The sequence below is a fragment of the Lampris incognitus genome, chromosome 1, assembly GCF_029633865.1.
Source record: "Lampris incognitus isolate fLamInc1 chromosome 1, fLamInc1.hap2, whole genome shotgun sequence".
Lineage (NCBI taxonomy): Eukaryota > Metazoa > Chordata > Actinopteri > Lampriformes > Lampridae > Lampris > Lampris incognitus.
The window spans coordinates 100,948,840-100,971,268 of NC_079211.1; the positions used below are offsets into that span (position 1 = coordinate 100,948,840).

The 22,429-nt window shown below is 46.4% G+C and overlaps 1 protein-coding gene across 1 annotated transcript; it reads left to right on the forward strand.

The window, feature by feature from the left end:
* The first annotated feature begins 228 nt into the window (after nucleotides 1–228).
* nsd3 (nuclear receptor binding SET domain protein 3) lies at nucleotides 229–21,042 on the forward strand. The gene is made up of 26 exons (XM_056278566.1): nucleotides 229–609; nucleotides 2,078–2,922; nucleotides 3,042–3,284; nucleotides 3,426–3,588; nucleotides 8,372–8,526; nucleotides 8,878–9,507; nucleotides 9,600–9,762; nucleotides 10,372–10,472; nucleotides 10,573–10,618; nucleotides 10,724–10,854; nucleotides 10,978–11,103; nucleotides 11,220–11,346; nucleotides 11,467–11,667; nucleotides 12,707–12,886; nucleotides 14,234–14,380; nucleotides 17,561–17,717; nucleotides 17,882–18,084; nucleotides 18,198–18,310; nucleotides 18,415–18,561; nucleotides 18,723–18,845; nucleotides 19,380–19,496; nucleotides 19,595–19,736; nucleotides 19,944–20,050; nucleotides 20,221–20,425; nucleotides 20,560–20,819; nucleotides 20,947–21,042. Exons 2-26 carry the CDS (start codon nucleotides 2,122–2,124, stop codon nucleotides 21,040–21,042), a joined length of 4,884 nt encoding a protein of 1,627 aa, XP_056134541.1. The 5' UTR covers nucleotides 229–609; nucleotides 2,078–2,121.
* Nucleotides 21,043–22,429: the final 1,387 nt, after the last annotated feature.

The following is a 22,429-nucleotide window of genomic DNA, read 5'->3' on the forward strand; positions in this document are numbered from 1 at the left end:
ACTTGAAGTACCTCACCCCCTGAGTCGTAAACGCATTATTGATTAGGCGACTTTGGTCTTCGGTGATATTTTCACATCACTATTCTCAAAGCACACAAGCGCCTTTCATGTTCTCTTACATTTCCTCGTTGCTTCACGAGCTTCTCGTCACGCTTTCCGCCCGTTTTATCTCCGGATTGCGTTGCTCACGAATTCCTGACCAAACTACACGTCCCGGTGTGCGCCTGGCTGACCTTTCCAATCGAGAGCTTGTGATTTGGCGCTGAGCGAGAGACCGACCAGGCCCAAAGCAAGGCGCTTTTGTTATCCAGAGGAAGAGGGAGCTAGAGGCATTAAACAGGCTACATAGGGGGGGCCAGAGTTGAACATATTTCTCCGCCAAGATTCTGCGAAAGGCTTCGGTCTCTAGATCCAGGAAGAGTCGAGCAATGGGATTGGGCAGCGACCAGTTACCGTAAACCCCCCTCTTCTTCAGAAACGGATGTGAAACAGAGAGGCCTGCGCTCTTATCAATATTCCACGATATTTTTTTTATTTCATACTTTTATACAGATTGTACAAGGAAGCGTAGATACCTGGCGCATGTGTTTAGAATGGGACACGCTGAAGGTACTAACATCTTATTTTACTTGCATCTCTCGACTCTCAGCATCTTAACTGTTCTGTTTTGCTTTCTCTCTCTCTCCCTCTCCCTCTCTCTCCCCCCTCTCGCTCTCTTTCTCTCCCGATAAACGTGCTGCCTTTGTATCGGCGCGTTTATCCCGGCGCAAAGACGTCTAGCCTTGTTTTTTAATCGTTTTCCTCTCCCCCCTGAAAACAGCGATGGAGGTATAATCACGCCAAGACAATTTGATTTAAAGGGGCAAAGGCAGCCATGTTGGCGACAATATAGCATAGCTAACGTTAGCTCCCCTTCTCCTTTTGCGCTTCTCGTTTCACGGCTGCGAACGGGACCACACGACTCGAATCGCTCAGTTATGGGGACGGGCGTCACGTCGCCGTTTTAAACGTGTTCGCCGAAGGAAAATGGTGTCCGTATGTTTTACGGCACGTTCCCCGTGTGCGGCTGATAGCGCTAGGCTAGCTGCTACCAGTCGCATCGCAGCGTAAGACCGTTCAGTGAAACGTTTTGGTATGCGCAGTCATTTTCGAAATCCACAGCACACCTCGAAACAATGTATCGGTGGACGCGGCATTGGAGTTGAGCAACAAAGTATCCCAAATACACGCAGGTAACACGCGCGCTAGGCGGCACCTTTTTTTTCGGGGGGGGGGGATGTTTACATCCCCGTTATTCATCGTGTGGAAAGCAGCCTGTGACCGCTCGCAAATTAAGTCGCAATCAATGGATTAGCGTTGGCACTTTGACCATACAAGCACGGTCACATTTGCTCTGCTAATGTGACTTGTCGCAGAAAGTGAGACGGCGTGTTGGGGGGGGGGGGTTCTCGGGGGGGGGGTAAAATCGGCTATTTTGGAACTGTCCTTTGTTTTGTTGATGGTGTGGACATTTTTACATGTGGTTGAGAGGAGCTTTATTTCAAAATGGTAAAGAGTGCAACAGTCCAAATACAGAGCAAACAAGCCATAGACTCTCAAAATATTGATTTATATTAAAGATTAATAGAAAGCAAAGAAACTCTATGTTCCTGGCAGAACCTCATGGTCACAACTGCAGCTTGTTAGTAATGTGTTTTGAGTTCCCAGGGTTAAGTACTGGTTATCTGATGTGGATGTGAGGATTTACTCAGTGTGAGCAACGGGGACGTTGCTAATTGTGGGCAGGCATCTCTCGTTCAGGCATTTCTTTGAGCCAAGAATGACTCTTTGGCATCATTTTATGTTTGTTTATTAAGTGTGCGAAGAGTAAGTGTGGTAGATATTGAGTGTATTGTGTTGCCTGTCATCGTTTAGTTAAAAAAACTAAAACTGAAAGAGCAATCAGATGATTTCAAACAAGCGATCTGGGCTCATCTTGATTTTTAAAAATGAATGGGAAGTTGTCATTTTGGTGTTGTTTTCTTTCCAAGGCAGTTTCTTTTCCTTCTTAGTCGATTGTAAATCTCTCCCTCTACAGGTCCTGTCAAAGAAAAATACAGTTAAGGATGCAGGAGCACAACAATGGATTTCTCCTTCTCTTTCATGCAAGGGATCATGGGAAACACAATTCAGCAACCCCCTCAGCTCATTGACTCAGCCAACATCAGACAGGAGGGCACCTACGAGACCGGTAGTGATCCGGGTGAGGATGGAGGTCCCTCCTACGATGGTGCCCTGGAACCAGAGTTTTCTTATCCCCCGTCAGCCTCCGAGGACATGCCTCAGGTCCCCAATGGTTATCCCCCGGGTCTGGGCTTATATGAGCCACAGACCAAGTTCTCCATGTACTCGCAGTTCCCAAATGGCTCAGCTAATGGCTACGGGGCGATACGGGGCTACGGAGAGCATGGTCTCATGCCAGGGGAGTCAACAGTGCTGAGAGGCCCTGGTCTCCAGGAGAGACCGCTGTCACCTATCTCCCCGCCTTTACCCTCGCATCACCCACACCTCCATCACCACCCCCATCACCACCATGCACACCACTTCCACTCAAACCCACCTCATCTGCAAACTCACCCACACCCACACCAACACCAACACCCTCAGAGCCCTCCACCGCTGCCCTCCCAGCATCACCTGCCCCAAACGCCTCACATTATGACTCACACACTTCCCCCTCCTCCCACATTACTTCTGCCCTCATCCAGCCCTCCGCCCTCCCTACTGCCCGCCCAACCTTCTCACACCCCATCTGCCACACCTAGTGCGGTGATGAAGAAAACCAGCTCTCCAGAGATCAAACTGAAGATCATAAAAACGTATCAGAATGGCAAAGAGTTGTTTGAGTCCGCTTTGTGTGGAGATTTGCTTCAGGAGTTGCAGGTGTGTGAGTGCTTGTCCGAGCTAGCTACACATATGTCTGCAGATTTCAAAGGTGAATTCAATAAATTGTGGTGACTGCCTCTGTCAGATTTCCCTATCTCTTTTATTGTCTTAAGCAGGAGTCCCAGAAGAATGAGGTCACACAGACACAGCGCAGGCATGAAAGGAAGAAGGAAAAGAGGAAAAAGAGTGCAAGACTGCAGGTGCAGGCCCAGAAACAGGGTTTGGACCAAGGTCAACCACAAGGTACCACAGGCCAGACGGAGGACACCCATGTCGAGCCTGAGCCTAGAGAATTACCTATGGCTCAGACTGAGAGGCCTCAGAAGACTGTTACCAAAACTGAGCCAAAGGCTGCAAAGGCAAGAAATGTTTTGGTTACAGTTCATACCAGTTGGAGCTATTGTCTGTGTGCGATTCATCACCAGACGTTAAACTTTGTATCATTAATCAATTTATAGTATTGTTAAAATCATGGGCGATGTTTTCAATGTTTTCTTTAGGTTCCAAAAGTCCATCACCCCTCAGTGATCCAAGAGACTGGATTCTGTAAAGAGTTTGTGATTGGGGATCTGGTGTGGTCCAAGGTTGGCACGTACCCCTGGTGGCCTTGCATGGTCTCCTCTGACCCCCAGATGAAAGTACACACACGTATCAACACCAGGGGTAAGGGAGTGCAAGTATACATGTATGTGTGCACGCACATACACATAGACACACTATCACAAGCACCATACTACGAATAAAGCCAAACTAAAGTTCCTTCCACAAACTACACTGGCTTCAGAAAGTATTCAGACCCCTTTACTTTTTGCACACTTTGTGTTGTAGATTTAATTTCAAATGGATAAAATTGCCATTTATGCCCGTCAACCTACACTCAATAACCCATAATAATGAAGTGAAAACATGTTTTTAGAAATTTTTGCACACTAAAAACTGAAATTTTTATATCCATGCTCAATAATCCCGGTAAGAAAATCACAGAAGGTTAAATCAGTTCATCTGGACACAACGTTTATTAAGAGAGAATCGTTTCCTCACTCATCTAAGTGACCTCTTCAGTGTCAACTGACTGCTGGTATCCCTACCCTTATAAACAATATCGTGGCATAATGACCAAAAATGATCAGTTTCATATGCAAATTGCCATGAGCATTAACTAGAGTTTCAATGACAATGTGTACTATTCACAGGATTGGGGAATGTTGCAATCACAGCATTGTAAGATGGTGACAGATGTACTCTTAGCCCCCCCCCTCGGTTCAGGGATGGTCATTCCCTCATCACATACATGGCCTCTTTGATTCCCCGTTCTAACCATCGTTCCTCCTTATCAAGGATGTGCACATCCTCATCCTTGAAAAAGTGGCCACTGGCCTGTAGATGGATGTAGACCGCAGAATCCTGGCCTGATGCATTAGCTCTTCTGTGTTGTGCCGTCCTCTTGGCCAGCGTCTGTTTGGTTTCCCCGATGTATAAGTCCCGGCAATCCTCCCGGCCCTTAACAGCGTATACTGTATTGCTCTGTTTGTGCCAGGGGACTTGATCCCTGGGGTGGACCAATTTCTGGCACGGCGTGTTGTGGGGTTTGAAAGCAACTGAGACGTGGTGTTTAGAAAATACGTGTCTAACTATTCCGAAACTCCCACCACATACGGAATCACCATTGGTTTATGCTCAGGCAGTTGTCGTCCTTCTCCTCTCTTCGATCGGCTGGTGCACTGTTTGGGCATTTTCCTGGCTTTGACTAATGCCCAGTTAGGATAACCACACTTAACCAGGGCCTGTTTAATATGGGATTTCTCCCATATTAGTGGGGACATTGTCAGCTCAGTGGTACAGCATCTTGATGACTCCTAGTTTGTGCTGCAGTGGATGATGAGAGTCAAACCTTAAGTACAACACAATACTGAGCAGTACTTAAGGTTTGAGTACATCTATCACCATCTTACAATGTTGTGATTGCAACCATTCCCCAAGCCTCCGTGAATAGTACACATTGCCATTGAAACTCTAGTTAATGCTCACGGCAACCTGCATATGGATCCGAACATTTTCGGTTATTATGCCACTGTATTGTTAATAAGGCTGGGGATACCTGCAGTGAATTAAGACTGAAGAGGTCACTTAAATGAGTGATGAAATGTTTCTTTCTCAATAATCGTTGTATCCAGATGAACTGATTCAGCTTTCTGTGACAAAAACTGAAATCTCTCATTTACATAAGTATTCAGACCCTTTGCTGTGGCACTTCAAATTGTGGTCAAGTGCATCCTGTTTGCTTTAATTGTCATTGAGATGTGTCTAGAACTTGACTTGAGTCCACCTGTGGCAAATTGAATTGAATGGACATCATTTAGAAAGGCACGCACCTGTGTATATAAGGTCCCAAAATTCACACTACATGTTAGGCCAAAAACCAAGCCATGAAGTCCAAGGAACTCTCTGTAAACCTCCATGACTAAATTGTGGTGAGGCATAGATCAGGGCAAAGGTCTAAAACCATTTTTAAAGCTTTGAGTGTTCCCAGGAGCACAGTGGCCTCAACAATTGTGAAATGGAAGAAGTTTGGTTCCACCAGGACTCTTTCAAGAGTTGGCTGTCTGGCCAAACTGAGTTACCGGGCAAGAAGGGCCTTAGTAAGGGAGGTGACCAAGAACTCAGTGGTCACTCTAATAGAGCTTTAGAAGTCCTCTGCAGAGATGGGAGAACCTGCCAGAAGGACAACCATCTCAGCAGCACTCCATCAATCAGGCCTTTATTGTAGATTGGCTTGTCAGAAATAATTCCCAGCCCCAATTGTATGTGGCCAATTACCCCACTCTTTTGAGCCTTCCCAGTCACTGCTCCACCCCCTCTGCCGATCCGGGGGGGAGGGGGGGGGCTGCAGACTACCACATGCCTCCTTCGATACACATGGCGTTGCAAGCCACCTTTTTTCACCTGACAGTGAGGAGTTTCGCCAGAGGGACGCAGCACATGGGAGGATCATGCTACTCCCCCCAGTCCCCCCTCCCCCCGAACAGGTGCCCCAACCGACCAGAGGAGGCGCTAGTGCAGCGACCAGGACACATACCCACAGCTGGCACACATACCCACCACAGCCAATTGTGTCTGTAGGGACGCCTGACCAAGCCGGAGGCAACACGGGGATTCAAACCGGGATCCCCGTGTTGGTAAACAATGGAAAATACCGCTATGCTACCCAGACGTCCCTGACAGAAGTAATTTTGGAGTGAAAAGCATATGACAGCCTGCTTGGAAATAGCATTTAAAGGACTCTGAGCAGGAGGAAAAATATTGTCTGGTCTAATAAGACAAAAATTGAACTCTTTGGGGAGAACTCCAAGCACTCTGTCTGTCGAAGGTGGCAGCGTCATGCTATGTGGGTGCTTCTCGGCAGCAGGGAAAGGTAGAGTGGTCAGAATTGAGGGAAGGATGAATGCAGCCAAATACAGAGAAGTGCTTGAAGAAAACTTGCTCCAGAGTCCATGTGACCTCAGACTGGGGCAACAGTTCACCTTTCAGCATGATAATGGCCCAAAGCATACAGCCAAGACAATGCTGGAGTGGCTTCGGGACAAGTGTCTGTCTCTGACTGTTCTTGAGCGGCCCAGCCAAAGCCCAGACTTAAAGCCTCTGGAAATGTGGCTTGAAATAGTAAAAAGTTGAGTGTCTCATTAAGCAATCACAATAATCTGAGAGAAAATAACATCTAATTTTCCTGTTAAGACCATTTCTCAAGACTGGAGGCTTGGCTGATCACATTTTGATTGACATCGCCCTTGTTTTGATTGACATCTCCCTCCGCAAGGGGCCTGAGGTACATTAGTCTGGAGTTTGATCCCGACTGGGCTTGCGTGGGTCCCCCCTGCTCCGGCGGTGCTACTAACGGTGTCCATCGTCATGCGCTCCAAGGGCTGATGGACGGCATCGGCAGGGAGGATTCCCCCTTCCAGTGCATTCCAGGCTTGGTCCCAAACAAACTCTTGGAGCCATAAACTTAAGTGTGGTGCAGGTCGCCTTGCCCTGACATCCTCGCCATGCACCTCCGGGTACCCGACACGTCCCTCTCCTCCGGGGCAGCACTGGGGAGTTAAATGCCTCTGTGCACTGCGTGCTAGCTAATTGTGAAAGGCTTCATAGAGTCATGCATTTTTTTTATGATTGGTTCATGGAATTAATTGCGTAATTTTTGTAAAATGTCCAAGCATAAGGGGTGTCCGGGCAGCATAGCGGTCTATTCCATTGCCTACCAACACGGGGATCGCTGTTCGAATCCTGTGTTACCTCCAGCTTGGTCGGGCGTCCCTACAGACACAATTGGCCGTGTCTGTGAGTGGGAAGCCGGGTGTGGGTATGTCTCCTGGTCACTACACTAGCGCCTCCTCTGATCGGCCAGGGCACCTGTTCGGGGGGGAGGGGCAACTGGAGGGAATAGCCTGATCCTTCCACACACTACATCCCCCTGGCGAAACTCCTCACTGTCAGGTGAAAAGAAGTGGCTAGTGACACCACATGTATCGGAGGAGGCATGTGGTAGTCTGCAGCCCTCCCTGGATCAGCAGAGGGGGTGGAGCAGCGACAGGGATGGCTCAGAAGAGTGGGGTAATTGGAAGGGTACAATTGGGTAGAAAAAGGGGGGGATCCCAAAAAAAAAATGTCCAAGCATAACCACACCCAATTCAAAACCCAATATCAGGAAAGTTTACAAAAGCTTAAATGACAGTATTTCAAATTTGGATTGAAACTAATTCTATTATTTTTTAAATGCTTACTACTATGTACGTAAGACCCTAAATTACAGTTGGAAGGCTATTGTGGATTTAGGTTTCCAGCGACTTAAAATCCCATATAACATAGGAGAGACCTGAAGATGGCAGTTCACAGATGCTTCCCATCCAATCCGACTGAGGATCTAGAAGGAAGAAAGGGATTAGCTGCCCAAATCCAGGTGTGCAAAGCTTGTAGAGACTTGTCCAAGAAGACTCGAAGCTGTAATTGCTGCCAAAGGGGCTTCTGCAAGGGTCTCAATACTAAGGGTCTGAATACTTATCTGAACGAGAGATTTCAGTTCTTGATTTATTTTTTTTATAAATTAACAAAAATTTCTAAAAACATGTTTCAACGTTGTCATTGTGGGTTATTGAGTGTAGATTGATGGGCAAAATTGGCAATTTTATTCATTTAAAATTGAATATACAACAAGTCTGCAGAAAGTGAGGGGGTCTGAATGCTTTCTTAAGCCATTGTATGGCCTTGGTATGAACAAGGCCATAGTTTGTGTGAGGAAGTTTAGTTTGTATAAGGAAGCAGTTCAAAGTGACTTACAAATACACATCAAATACATTCACTTTGATTGTTTGTCTTTCACACATTTATAAAACTGTCTAGAAGTCAACTCCTTGTGCACACTATTGACCTGACTGACTCTGTCCCCATGCAGGTCACAGAGAGTATCATGTGCAGTTCTTTGGCAGTGTGGCTGAGCGAGCGTGGATCCATGAGAAGAGAATAGTCATGTACCAGGGGGAGCACCAGTTTGATGAGCTGCAGGCTGAGACACTGCGCAAGACCACAAACCCTGCAGAGAGATATAAGGTAAGTATGGGTCTAGATCCGGCTAACGAAATTTGCCAAATCAATACTCCCATATGAAAGGGAGGATTCATATCCCAAACAACTTGCATCAAAATTCATCCTTCAACGGCTCCAAATTCTACAGAGCCCACACTTTTAGATTATTATCGTTTTGTCAAACAAGGGCCAAAGTTGATGGAGTAAGTACAAAAATTTATATATTTCTGTGTTATTATTTTATAGAGAAACCTGTTAAATGTTCTCATGGAAAATGTAGATTCATTTTGGAATTTAAAAAGATATCTCAAGAAGTAGTAAATCGATGTTAAGCTCAATAAATGAATTAGTTGTCCGTTTTGTGATCTGCCCCAGCTGCTGAAGCCCATCCCACAGAGAGAGCGTGCCCAGTGGGAGGTGGGTGTGGGCCACGCTGAGGATGCCTTCCTGATGACGCGGCAGGAGCGCATCGACAATTACACCTTCATCTACGTCGACCCGGACCCCAATGAGCCTCCACCGACCAAGAAGACCAATATCAGGTCTGAAAAACGTACCCAGCGCTCCAGTGGCTCAACCAGTAAGAGGGAGGAGGCACAAGTCACGTCACCAGACAGAGAGCAGCAGCCGCGAAGACAGCTGCCTCGCCGACAATGCAGCATTCCAAATGCAAACGACCCCACCAACTCCCACACCTCAGATAGTGACAAGAACCAGAGGGGAAACCCCAGCCAGACCGGCTCCCCAGCCCAGGATGCTGTGTCAGATGCACGAGTACGGCAGGAGTCCCCACCACCAGTGAGGGCCTGGAAAACGGCAGCAGCCAGGAAGCTTCTGCCTCTCTCCATCACCATGAAGAAGCTGAATGTGGAAATCACTAAGTGCGACTGGCCTCTCCTGCAAAAGAAAGCCGCTCCCTCACCTCAAAAAGAGAAGGAAGAGGAGAGGGAGGAGAGAGTTGAGGGAGAGGTCAGGCAGGCTGACCTAGGATACTGTTCCCCGGAGGTGGGTATAAACGGCAGCCTGTCAGATGTGATAGTGTCTTATCCTGTTAGCTCACATTCAACAGCATTGATGTTTTGATGTTTGTGTAGCAGGACTGTGGTGCGAAGCCCGAACCCAGTCCGGAGGAGGAGGAAGATGGGGATGAAGCAGATGAAGACGGGGAAGAGAGGAGAGGTTCACCTGCCAGCCGTAGGAGTGAGGAGGGAGGGATGCAACAGACCTCCTCTCCTGGCTCTCACCACAGTAGTCCACCAGGTATATACTTCACAATAGAATACTCTTTATTAGTCATTTTGTACATGCATACAAATGAAATTTACTCTCTGCATTTAACCCATCCCAGCTGTGTAGCTAGGAGCAGTAGGCCATGCAGCACTTGGACAAGAGCACAGACAGGAATATTAACCCTAACATGCATGACTTTTTTTTTTTATGGTGGGAGGAAACCGGAGTGCCCAGAGGAAAACCATGCAGACACGGGGAGAACATGCAGACATACTGCATCTGCAATTTACTATTATTTGATTGATTATACTTCCATCGTTCCTCCCATCTGGCTTAGGCACAGTGTCAGGTAGCGAGTGTGGTCATAGCCCTGGAGCAGGTAGATAAATCTTTCTTAAAGATTATCTTCCTCAGTGATGCTTTGGCAGGTATGGCCAAATTGAAACTGAATCTGGGCTTGATGGTTGACAGACCACCTCACAAACCACTTGACCGTCCTGATGCTTTACCTGTCTCTCCCCCATTTTCTTCTACGCTAGGTAGATGGCAACTAAAGCAAAGACACTGGCTAAAGGAGTAAATAATGAAGCATTATAAAGGGCTATTTCATCAGGTTTTGTATATTAATTTCATTCTCAGGTTCCCAGGAGAGGAAGCAGCAGCGGCGGTCAGTCAGGAGCAGGTCCGAGTCTGAGCGAGGGAGTGATCCCGTCCCAAAGAAGAAAACAAAAAAGGAACAGGTACCTGCCCTAAATATTTTTCAACCAACCTGCAAACACCTTAAATAAAACCACTACTGCTAATACCCTAAACTTACCTCCATGCATAACCTCATCACAGGCTGAGATGGCTCCTGAAACCACACTGAGGACGGGGTCACAGAAAGGTAGATGAGCACTCATTTATGATTACACTTAACCTCAATGGGGTTCTCTCTCCCTTTAAAAGATGTGAATAATTGGCTCCTTTCCTCATGCTGTTATACCCTCAGGAGCCAGTGAAATCTCAGATGCCTGCAAACCCCTGAAGAAGCGAAGCAGGGCCTCTACAGATGTGGAGATGACCTCGTCCCAGTACAGAGACACCTCTGACTCTGACTCCAGAGGCCTCAACGACCCCCAGGTGGGCTGTGGAGATGCACAGAAACAAAATCACGCACACAACAAAAAAAAAGAGCCAAATTCTTTTTATTTTATTTTCAGACAAAACACACTTAAATGCATGCTGCTTTTCTTTATCTCCCAGGGTTTGTTTGGAAAGAGTCTCGATAGCCCAGCTGCAGCAGACGCAGATGCGTCAGACACTCAGTCAGTGGACTCCAGCCTTTCTCGTCAGGGCAGCAACACTAGCAAGAGAGACACCGTGTGTCAGGTGAGCACAGCACATTACTGACCTCTGCATTCTCTTTTTCTAATTTGAGGCCATATCACATGATGTTTTCATTACCTTGGCGTGTGTGTGTTTGATTGCATGTTGTGCACATGTAGATCTGCGAGGCGTACGGAGAAGGTTTAGTAGTATGCGAGAGTGACTGCAGCAGACAGTTTCACCTGGATTGTCTCGGCCTGACCTCTCTACCTGACGGCAAATTCACCTGCTTGGAGTGTAGAAACGGTAATTTCCCCTCTCGGTACCCTGTGCTCGAACGGCACGCAGGTCAATGTTTAGCATTTGTACAACTAGGAGTTTGCTATGCCTGACTTCTCTGGTCTTTTGCTGTCTTTCCCTCTCCAGGCAGTCATTCTTGCTTTAGCTGTAAAACGGTGGGGAGAGAGGTGACACGCTGTTCCATAGCTGGTTGCGGCTGTTATTACCATGAGGATTGTGTCCGTAAGCTCCCGGGCACCACCAACAATGTGAATGGAGACTTCTGCTGTCCGCAGCACACCTGCTCGACCTGCTGCCTGGAAAGAGACCTGCAGCGTGCCAGCAAAGGTAGGAAGATTTACAGATAAGATACTTTATTGTCAGCGGTGTGCACTGTTGCCTCGTAGTGAAGGGGTTCTCTTCAGTCCAGGCCCTTCTGTCTAGAGTTTGCATGCTTTTGACGTATTTGTGTTGGTTTCCTTTGGGTATGTTGGTTACCACCACTGGTCTGTAATAAACTTTGGAGTAATAACGTAATGATAAAATGCGCACTACGGTTGAAGCCACCGCGACCCCATCTTGGTATTCCATCAAAAGTTAATTGAGTCTGAGGTTTCTGTCTGCTTGTCACTACGACTGGATGGGTAACACACAAAACGTGCATGCTGGACTAAATTTAAAAAAGGATGTGGGTAGCAATGTTAGAAGAAATAGTAACGTTTCATGTTTACGGTTGTAATGTCACCCATGTGATGGCCTGGTGGCCTGTCCAGGGTGTCTCCCCGCCTGCCGGCCAATGACTGCTGGGATAGGCTCCAGCATCCCCACAACCCTGAGAGCAGGATAAGCAGTTTGGATAATGGATGGATGGTTGTAATGTTGTTTTTAACTTAAATTTTTTGTTCACTGCCATGTTTTAAGATCTAATAGTATTATTGGCACATGTTATATTAAATTTATTGGTAATTATTAGTTAAACAGTATAAAGGGTATCATAAATGCTTACCCAGCGGGAACCTGGTTGCTGGCAATGTCTGTCCCATACCAGTATGGTGTTGTGGTTACGTCACAGATTTTACGCCATCGTAAATCCAGAGTTTATTATTGATCAGTAGTTTCCACCCACAGTCCAAAGTTATTAGATGAATTGGTGACTCTAGATTTTCCATAGATATGGCTGATGTGTGAGTTTTTGCATTTGTGGCCCCAATAATGAACAGGGAGCCTGTCTGTGCAGGGTGTCCCCCTGCGTTTCGCTCAATGCTTGCTGGGATAGGCTCCAGCCCCTCCAAAAGCCCTGAGTTGGACTAAGGAGGTGTGGAAAATGAATAAATGCGTGTCATCAACACACTGTTGATCACTTTCCCTCCCCACCCCTTCTCTCCAGGACGTATGATGCGCTGTATACGCTGTCCGGTGGCCTATCACACAGGAGACAGCTGCGTGGCTGCCGGCAGCATGGTCCTCACCCATCACATCATGATCTGCAGCAGTCACGGCAGTGCCAAGAAGAATGGCCTCCTCTCTTCACCCATTAATGTGGGATGGTGCTTCCTCTGTGCCAGAGGTAAGCCCTCACACACCCTTTGGGGTCTGTTACCAGGAAGTTACACACTAAGGCCATTGCTCTCCCACAGGCACAATTCAACAGTGTCACTTATTTCTATAAAACAACCCCGAACAAGTGAAGCAGAGAAGTGTGTGTGTGTTGGGGGATGGGGGGTGGGGGGTTCTTAATATCCTCAGACTTCTTGACTTTGCCTTCTTTAGTTCCTGTCTGGTTTAAAAACCTCCTCACCTAACTCGCCAATCCATGCCTCTCAACTGTAACCCATACTGGAGCCTCATCAGGACCTGGCCCTGCATTGCCATCTCAGTGTCCCATTATAATGCTTTGTAACCTTTTAGTGACAATCCAAAGAACAGTGGGTGGCCGGGTAGTGTAGCGGTCTATTCTGTTGCCTACCAGCACGGGGATAACCAGTTCGAATCCCCATTTTACCTCCAGCTTGATCGGGCGTCCCTACAGACACAATTGGCCGTGTCTGCGGGTGGGAAGCCGGGTGTGGGCATCTGTCCTTGTCGCTGCAGTAGCGCCTCCTCAGTCGGGGGGGGGGGACTGGGGAGTAATAGTGGGATCCTCTCACGCGCTACGGCCCCATGGCGAAACTCCTCACTGTCGGGTGAAAAGAAGCGGCTGGCGACTCCACATGTATCGGAGGAGGCATGTGGTAGTCTGCAGCCCTCCCCCGATCGGCAAGAGGGGGTCGAGCAGCGACCAGGACGGCTCAGAAGAGCGGGGTAATTGGCCAAGAACAATTGGGGGAGAAAAAGGGGGGGGGGTCTACAAAACAAACAAAAAAGCCGGAGAATATGGCCGTTTTCAGATACAGTCACAGCTGCAGTAACATTTCTGAAGTGAAAAAGGAGACATCACGTAACTGTTATAGGTATTTCATGTGTAATAATTTCATGTTAAACACTGTTGATCATGGAAAGCAGTGCTGTGAAATGTAACTGTTTTGTTCTCCATCATGCTACTAATTTTATGAATGACTCGTGCTGTTATACTGCACTCCACTTACAAGGACTCACATCCGTCCCGGATTATGATCTGACTCAATTTTGAGGTCATCCTCATGCAGATTTAAAGTCATGAAAAAGTAACTACTTTTGAAAGGAAGGCCATTTAACAGTAAGTTGAGTGCACGGTATAGGCCACTGTGTGTGTTGGGAGACACCTTTTTTTTTTTACTGTGTTTTCTCTCTTGTGTCCTAACAACAATGTGTGTGTGTACGTGTTTGTGTGTGTGTGTGTGTGTGTGTGTGTGTGTGTGTTCTTTCTCTCTTGTGGAATCTTGGGTATCATAGTTTGATCACAGCTCACTCCCGTCTCTTCCTGTGTCTTGTGTAGGGCTGTTAGTGCAGGACCTTACTGACACCATATTAAGTTCATATGCCTATAAGTCCCACTACCTTCTGACTGAGTCAAATCGTGCTGAGTTGAAATTACCTATGATTCCCTCTCCTTCGTCAGCTACCAAAAAGAATGTGGGGAAAGGTAACTGAACAGTTTTTTCTCTTTTTCCCTTGTCCCTCTGGTATGTGTTTGTGTTTTTGCCTGCTCCCATTTTTAATTTAATTTCCTCCTCAATTTGCTTCTTTCATTTTCGAAACCCTCGGTGTGCTAAGTTAATTAACTGGTCATATGCTACAGTTAATTTCAACACAGAGTAGCGCAACATAACCTCCGCTGTGTTCCCCCCCCCCAGCTTCTGATAACATTACATTTTTAGATAAGTTCATCAAAGAAGGTTAAATCAGTTCATCTGGAAACGTTTATGACAGATACGTTTCATCACTCAACTAAGTGACATCTTCAGTCTAAACTGACTGCAGGTATCCCCACCCCTTATGAACAATGCAGTGGCATAACGATCGGTTTCATATGCAAATATGGTTGTGACCATTAACTAGAGTTGCAATGGCCATGTGTACTATTCACTGAGGATTTGGGAATAGTTGCAATCACAGCATTGTAAGATGGCAACAGATGCACTCTTAGCCCCCCCCCCCCCCCGGTTCAGGGATGGTCATTCCCTCTTTGACTCCCCATTCAAACCATCGTTCTATATTGTATTGTACTGTATTGTTTATAAGGGGGGGGGGGGATACCTGCAGTAAGTTTAGACTGAAGATGTCACTCACGCCCCTTTTCCACTACATGGTACCGGCTCGACTCGACTCGCAGGGTGTCGTTTTCCATTACCGTAACAGTGCCCCCTCGGTGTAGCTGGTCTGCATTGATTTTGGTACCCGCTCCAGTTTTTTCAGAACCTCGACAAAGGTGGTACCAGAAAAGTGGTAACAGTTACCAAAATGCCGGTACTTTCCAGTAATGGAAAAGGAAAAATCGAGTCGAGTCAAGCCGGTACCATGTAGTGGAAAAGGGGCATTAGACGAATGATGAAACTATCTGTCAATAAACGTTGTATCCAAATGAACTGATTCAACCTTCTTTGATTTTCTTACCTGGATTATTGAGCATGTATCAAGACCATAGATAAGTTCAAGTTTGACAGGAACTGCTCCGTGTTAAAGAATGGGTGGGGGATAGGTACATTTGACTAGTTTTTGTACTATCAGCCAAGCCATTTGATAAGTCAAAGACATTTCCAACATGCTGATGAATTCCTTCGAGGATGGCTTGTTGTCCTTTATTCGCTCTTCGCCAAATCCTTTTGCTCAGAAGGGGCTAATTTGGGATCCGTCCGGCAGGTTTTTCTGCTTCTTTTATGTACTAGTAAGGAAACATGCTTTGGTAACGTGTGTAAAAATTTAAAATCCATAATATGCTTGAAGATTGTTCATGGTCATGGTATGGTGCTTTGTTGCAACTCGTATCTATTGCATCAGTGTCATACCCATAACCCCAGTGAAGAATATACTCCAGCAATTATTGCTTTAATGATTTATTAATGGACTAACAGAAAATCTGTAATTTAAACAGGGAATAAATCTGCTGTTCATATGTTGGGAAAAATATGATTGGAGATGTGGGCTGTGACAGGTGTACCACGACTCCTGGTATTGTGTGGGTCTACTTGTTGAAATTTAATTTTCTGAGTTATTTTAGGTTATTTTTAGGTTGTATCTGAGAGGTTTGGGGGCTTATTGCTGCTGGAGGTGTGCTGCTTCTCTGCTTCAGCACTCTTGGGCTTGTTTTTTTTTAAATTATTATTTGAAAGACCTTGCCTCAGTCTCACCTCTGTTATGCTGATTCCAACTAAGTTTTATTTTTCCAGAAAGTTGAAACGGTTCATCTGAGCACAAAAGTTTAGTGGGAGAAAATGTTCCATCGCTCATCTAAGTGACTTTGTATCCCTAACCGTATCCCCGAATGTAAGGTATCCCCAACCGTATAAACAGCACGGTTGATGCGATGTCTCACAATGCTGTGATCGCAGCTATTCCTTAATCTTCTTTGAATAGTACACGTGGCCGTTGTAGCTAATTAATGGTCACGGCATTTGCATTTGAAACCGATCACCGGTTTCGGCTGCTATGCAACTGTGCTTTTTATAATGTTATAACATTGGGGATATCTGCAGTCAGCTGAGACTGATGAAATCACTTAGATGAGTGATGAAACGTTTCCCCCACTGAACTTTGTGTCCAAATGAACTGATTCGACTTTTTGGGATTTCCTTTCCTGGGTTATTGACAGCATGCATCAAGACATAAGTTTTATTTTTGACTGACATTATCAGATGAACATCCATCTTTCTCTTCCTTTTCCTGAGCTGTGACCTGCCTTGGATGGAATACACTCCTAATAATGACCGGACTCTAGTTGGCAGGAAAGAGTCGCTCTGCCCAAATGGAAGGATTGTTAAAACTAACTATTTCGTGTTGCAATGCAATTCTTGACCAAAAACAATTTGGAGAACATAGATGTTTTGGGTTTTTTTTTCTTCATGTGATTCCATGCAAGCTGGTCCATACTAGATGTGGTATGTGCAATAGGAAAAAGTTGCTTTATTGGCAGGACTGCATGTCAGCTTTTTGCCAATATGTTATTATTTCTTGCATAACACTGATTCATGGTTAACTTGCTGGTCGTTTTGTTCATGTGCTGCTGCATGTACTGACAGTATACTGGTTCTGATGTAGTACTCTGAATCTGACTGTTAGACGGGCCAACGCCACAGTAGAGAATATAATTTGCCTGACAACTCCATGCAGGTATTCCCAACCATTCTTAGTCAGGTGACAGCATCTTGACATTGGCTATGCCCTTTGCAAACCCCCAACAGCTCAAGAAAATGTTCTGTACCGAAGCATAATTATTATTTTTTTTGTTCCTAAAGGGGACCAAAATCAAGCTGGTAAATGAAAAGTAGTCCTCGTCGAACTTAACGGCTTTCAAGGGAGCCTCCGTGCAAGCGAAAAGCTGTGGGCCGTAGCTCTTAATTTCAAAACAATAATTGGATCATGTAAATATTTCAGATTAAGATCTTATTTCGTTTTTTTCATAATGGGGCACCACACCTGATTTCCAAACCCCGAGGTTGTTTTGCAGCTTCGAATTGGTATTAACAAAAATCTCAGGCTTGTCTGCAAATGAGATTCAGAGTATGGCCAGGTTTTAATGGGTGTTCTCTAATGATATCCTGCCCCTCTCTTTGCACGCTCATTCCCCACCAAACAAATGTGCATACACGCATTCGTACACACGCAGGAGGCAAGCTGCTGTGCTGCGACTCGTGTCCAGCCTCGTTCCACCCGGAATGTCTGGAGATGGAGATGCCAGAGGGCGCGTGGTCCTGCAGTGATTGCAGAGCAGGGAGGAAACCTCACTACAAACAGATTGTCTGGGTGAAGCTGGGCAACTACAGGTTAGCCAATTTGCAAAGAACGCTACTCACAGATCTTTAAGACCTCTTCTGTTGCCTCAGGCTGTGATGTGTTTGTTTTACATACCCTTTGATATATCCTTCCTCCAATCCTTCTCTCTCCCCGCGCCTCCCATCCACCACCCCCTTCTACTTGAACAACGCAGGTGGTGGCCAGCAGAGATCTGCAACCCTCGCTTGGTACCATCCAACATCCAGAGCCTCCGCCACGATATTGGCGACTTCCCCGTCTTCTTCTTTGGTTCCCATGACTACTATTGGATAAACCAGGGACGTGTCTTCCCTTATGTGGAAAACGACAAGAACTTTGTGACGGGACAGATCAACATCAATAAAACCTTCAAGAAAGGTAAACGTCTCATTATGTTTGATGCCACGGCTGAATAAGATTTATCGTGAATCGTTCCCTGGGTGGAGTCGGTCAATTTGTGTTGGTGAGAAATTTGTTTCCCTGTTTTTCAGCTCTTGAAGAAGCTGCCCGAAGGTTTCAGGAGCTCAAGGCTCAGCGGGAGAGCAGGGAGGCGTTAGAGCAGGAACGCAACTCGCGCAAACCTCCGCCATACAAATTCATCAAGGTAATGCAACTCTCGATCACCAGTCCACTAATACCGTCACGTGCTTATACTGCAAAGTCTCCAATGTCTTCCTAAACATGTGGGTGTTATGATCTCCTTGCCAGTTGAATAAGCCGGTGGGGAAAGTGCAAGTGCATGTAGCAGACCTATCAGAAATCCCACGATGCAACTGCAAGCCAACAGATGAGCATCCGTGCAATTTCGACTCTCAGTGTCTCAACCGCATGTTGCAGTATGAGTGCCATTCACAGGTGTGTGCATACACACATGGTCTTCAGTATACATGTGTTGGCTCATCAGAAGAAGAGGCAGCTCAATCAAATTAACATTTACATTTGTAGACTGGTGAAAAACAATATAGCTCTTATAATAACAAAATATAACTCTTCTTGACTTTATGTGATTGTGTCAGGTATGTCCTGCAGGAGACAGCTGTGAGAACCAGTGTTTCTCTAAGCGTCTGTACGTAGAGACTGAGGTGATGAAGACGGAGGGTCGTGGCTGGGGCCTCAGGACCAACCAAGCTCTCAAGAAGGTGAGCGTTCAACTCGACTTTAATTCCTATTTCCACTTTTTTTTATTTTTTTAATAAATTTGTGAGGAATGTCATGGTCTTAAGATTTAGATCAGCACTTTGCTCACAAAGTACATTTCTGGTGTGAAAACAAGTTATTTGTCAGCTAGAGAAAAGTTTGGGGTCAGGGACCATTTCATAACAGTGTGAGCAGCTGCCAAAAGAGAAAAACGGTTTTTAAAATGCGTGGATGTCCTTTTAATCTCAGAAAACCATAATGGCAAATTAAATCCCAAGGTTTCGGGGCTTGGGCATAAGAGATGTAACATGTTGGCTAACAAAGTCATTGTAGACATATTTCGCTAATTAACGGGGGGGGGGGGTAGACGTATCGGTTTCACAATTCTGGTTCATGGATGCTACCAGGTCATTTTACACAGAGAGGGAAATTACTGCTCCTATTTAGGAGTGCAGCTAAAATGCTCAAAATGTTGCAGAACATCTGTGATTTATTTTATTTATTTGTTTATTCATTTGTTTTTATTGTCTCCTCAGGGGGAGTTTGTGATGGAGTACGTGGGAGAGGTGATAGACTCGGAGGAATGCCAGCAGCGAATTAAACGTGCCCATGAAAACCACGTGACCAACTTCTACATGCTCACACTCACTAAGGTAACATCGGATATGGATATGTCAGGCTAGGGGAGCCTACTGGCAGTTGTCTTGTAGAGGGTTCCTGTCGACACCAAATGTTCCCTTCTCCCTACCAGGATCGGGTGATAGACGCCGGGCCCAAGGGAAACTCTTCCAGATTCATAAACCACAGCTGCAGCCCCAACTGTGAGACCCAGAAATGGACGGTCAATGGAGATGTCCGCATCGGTATCTTCACCCTGTGTGATATCGAGGCTGGTGAGTTTCTGTGGATGTGTGCACACTCAGACATGCACACGCACACACACACAAAATCTGTTTTACTTGCATGCTGTACCTTTTACCTCCATGTTCCTTTTAGACACACGCACTTTCTAATTCACTTTCACACCTGCTGTCTCCATGCGCACACCCACACCTGGCAGGATAATCCCATCGATGTGTTGTCACTGGTTTCCTCCACAGGCACAGAGCTGACATTTAACTACAACCTGCACTGTGTGGGCAACAGGAGAACATCCTGTCACTGCGGAGCGGAGAACTGCTCCGGGTTCCTCGGTGTTCAGCCAATGGTAAGGAAGCATCCTCTCGTATGGTCACGACTACACTATCACTTTCAGTCAGAGAGCGATCGTAACTGTTGCAGTGGTCAGTGTGAGCATGTCGGGGGGTCCCCCCCCCTTTCTCGTTTGATGTTAATTTTTGTCTGCCCACCCTCCTCCCTCCCTTTGTCTGCTCCAAGAGTGCAGCGGTGATGGAAAAAGAGGAAAAGGCCAGAAACGCCAAGCTGAAGGCCAAGAAGCGGAAGCTGCGGCCAGAGGGCAAGCAAACACATGAGTACTTCTGTTTCTGCTGCGGAGAGGGAGGGGAGCTTGTCATGTGCGACAAGAAGGACTGTCCCAAAGCATACCACCTGCTGTGTCTGAACCTCACCAAGCCCCCCTACGGTAATGTCAAGACGAGCTTGTTGTGTGTGTGTTTGGACAATTTGGGCAGTACTGCACAATATACCCTAACTGATTGAATATGTTGTAGACCAGTTGCAGTGTTTCTATTGTAACCCGTTTTTATGTGTCGGTAGGCCGGTGGGAATGTCCGTGGCATGACTGCAGCATTTGCAGAGCCCCGGCGTCATCTCTCTGTGACTTTTGCCCTCGCTCCTTCTGCCGGGACCACGAGGTGGGCTCTCTCAGCAACTCCTCCCTGGAAGGACGCCCCTGTTGCTCCAATCACAACCCCCTCAGTCCCCTAGGCACCAACCCCAACTGCACCCAGTCCTCTAGCCCCAATCCGAGCCCTGTCAGGGTCAAAGAGGAACCCGAGGAGGAGGAGGAGGAGGAGGAGGAGGAAGAAGAAGAAGAAGAAGAGGAGGAGGAGGAGGAAGAGGAGCCCGGCCAGTTGGCCGCAGAGTGACCCCTGCGGCTCCATCCATACCTCATTCCCTGTAAAGTGTGCCCCTGTTGGCTAGAACCTCAATGGACTCCGTACACAATCCACCTGTGACTGGAAGCAGCACACTATGAAGGGGAATACAGTGCTTTTTGACCAGTGCTGCAGCCGATAACCCAGAGCTCAGATGCAGATGAGCGGCGCTTTCCTGCCATTTCGTGAGCAGAGTGATCAGACATTGGTCTGGAGTGTTGGCAGGGGAGGTATCAAGGAATCACAGTGTGTCTGTTTGTCTCCTCTCTCGCCGAGAAAAAAAAAAAAAAAGAAAAGACGAAAACAAAACGGCAAAATAAATAGCACCACTGCAGGCAACCTACAATCACCCCAAATTCAGTGAAGGGCCCAGGCCACCACCTCATTGTGTTTACTATCTCATTTTATTTTGTGTTTTTAACAGCTGTGGAATTTTAGGTGTCATTATGTTGTCAGTGACCGGCACTTTGAAGAACCCAATGAGGAAGGCAGAGCGAGATCGATAGAGAGAGAGGGGGAGAGAATTTGGTGTAAAGCCAAACACACCCCCCCCCCCGCCACGCTGCTCTTCTCTTTGTTTACCTGCTGGGAGTTGTGATCATCGGGGATGGGAGGAGAGGGGTGGGGTGTTAACATCTCGCACCCAAACGGCTTTTGCAAAGCGGCGTGACCACAAGAGCGCCAACTCTTTTAAGCAGTCCTCGACAGTAACCATCACTCCAGATGTGATTTGTCATTCTGTTTGTCTCTTCTTTAAGAAAGGAGGGAGAAATGGCGGATTTGTGCAATTTTCAGGACCACACTACATTCCAACCTTCCTTAGACATGGGTTTTAATATCCTTATGAGTATAGATGATGACTATAATTATATACAGTATCTATGTTTGTTAATGTTTACAGACCAATTTTCTCTCACTCCATCTCGGTGAGTTGTGTATTATGTTTGTTTAGGTGTTAGGCATAACGCAGACCTCCTTGTGAAAATAGTCCCATCAAGGTGAAATATAATGGTATATAGTATAATGGTATGACATTACAGAAGTACTTGTGATTTTCATATCGCCGGTCATACTCGCGCCATCGTGTACATAATTGGCTCATAATATTGTAAAGTACTAAAGAAGGAGAGGGACAGCAGTGAAGTGCTAGCAGCTATCACAGCCTCGCCTCTGCGACCATTCCTGTAAGAGTGAAACGTTTCTTCTATGTAACAAAAAGGACAAACGCATTTTTTTTTAAAGGTCTGATGAGTCCTGTTCCACGTTTTTCTCCTAACAGTTACTGTCACGGTTGACTAGTATTCTAGATAGGGGTCCAGGTTTGATCACTGGTGCTGTCTAAAGTATTGTTAATCAGCCTTAAAGGATTGCCTCGCTCTGATTGGCCGTAGTAACTACTGCACAGGCGCAGGTCGTTTCAGTTACGTTTGTGTACTGTGACCGCTAATTCCTTGTTCTCCATTTGTTTTGCCAAACCTTTCTGAAGCACTTTCACACGGTTTATCGCCACACGGTTAAGGTCGGTCATT

What these genes read in the sequence shown, in the direction of transcription:
- nsd3 (XM_056278566.1), top strand. Translation starts at nt 2,122, where the DNA reads ATGGATTTCTCCTTCTCTTTCATGCAAGGGATCATGGGAAACACAATT. An exon ending in GAGGCCTCAACGACCCCCAG is followed by an intron (nt 10,855 to 10,977) that starts GTGGGCTGTGGA and finishes TTTATCTCCCAG; the next exon opens with GGTTTGTTTGGAAAGAGTCT. An exon ending in AGTATGAGTGCCATTCACAG is followed by an intron (nt 18,562 to 18,722) that starts GTGTGTGCATAC and finishes TGATTGTGTCAG; the next exon opens with GTATGTCCTGCAGGAGACAG.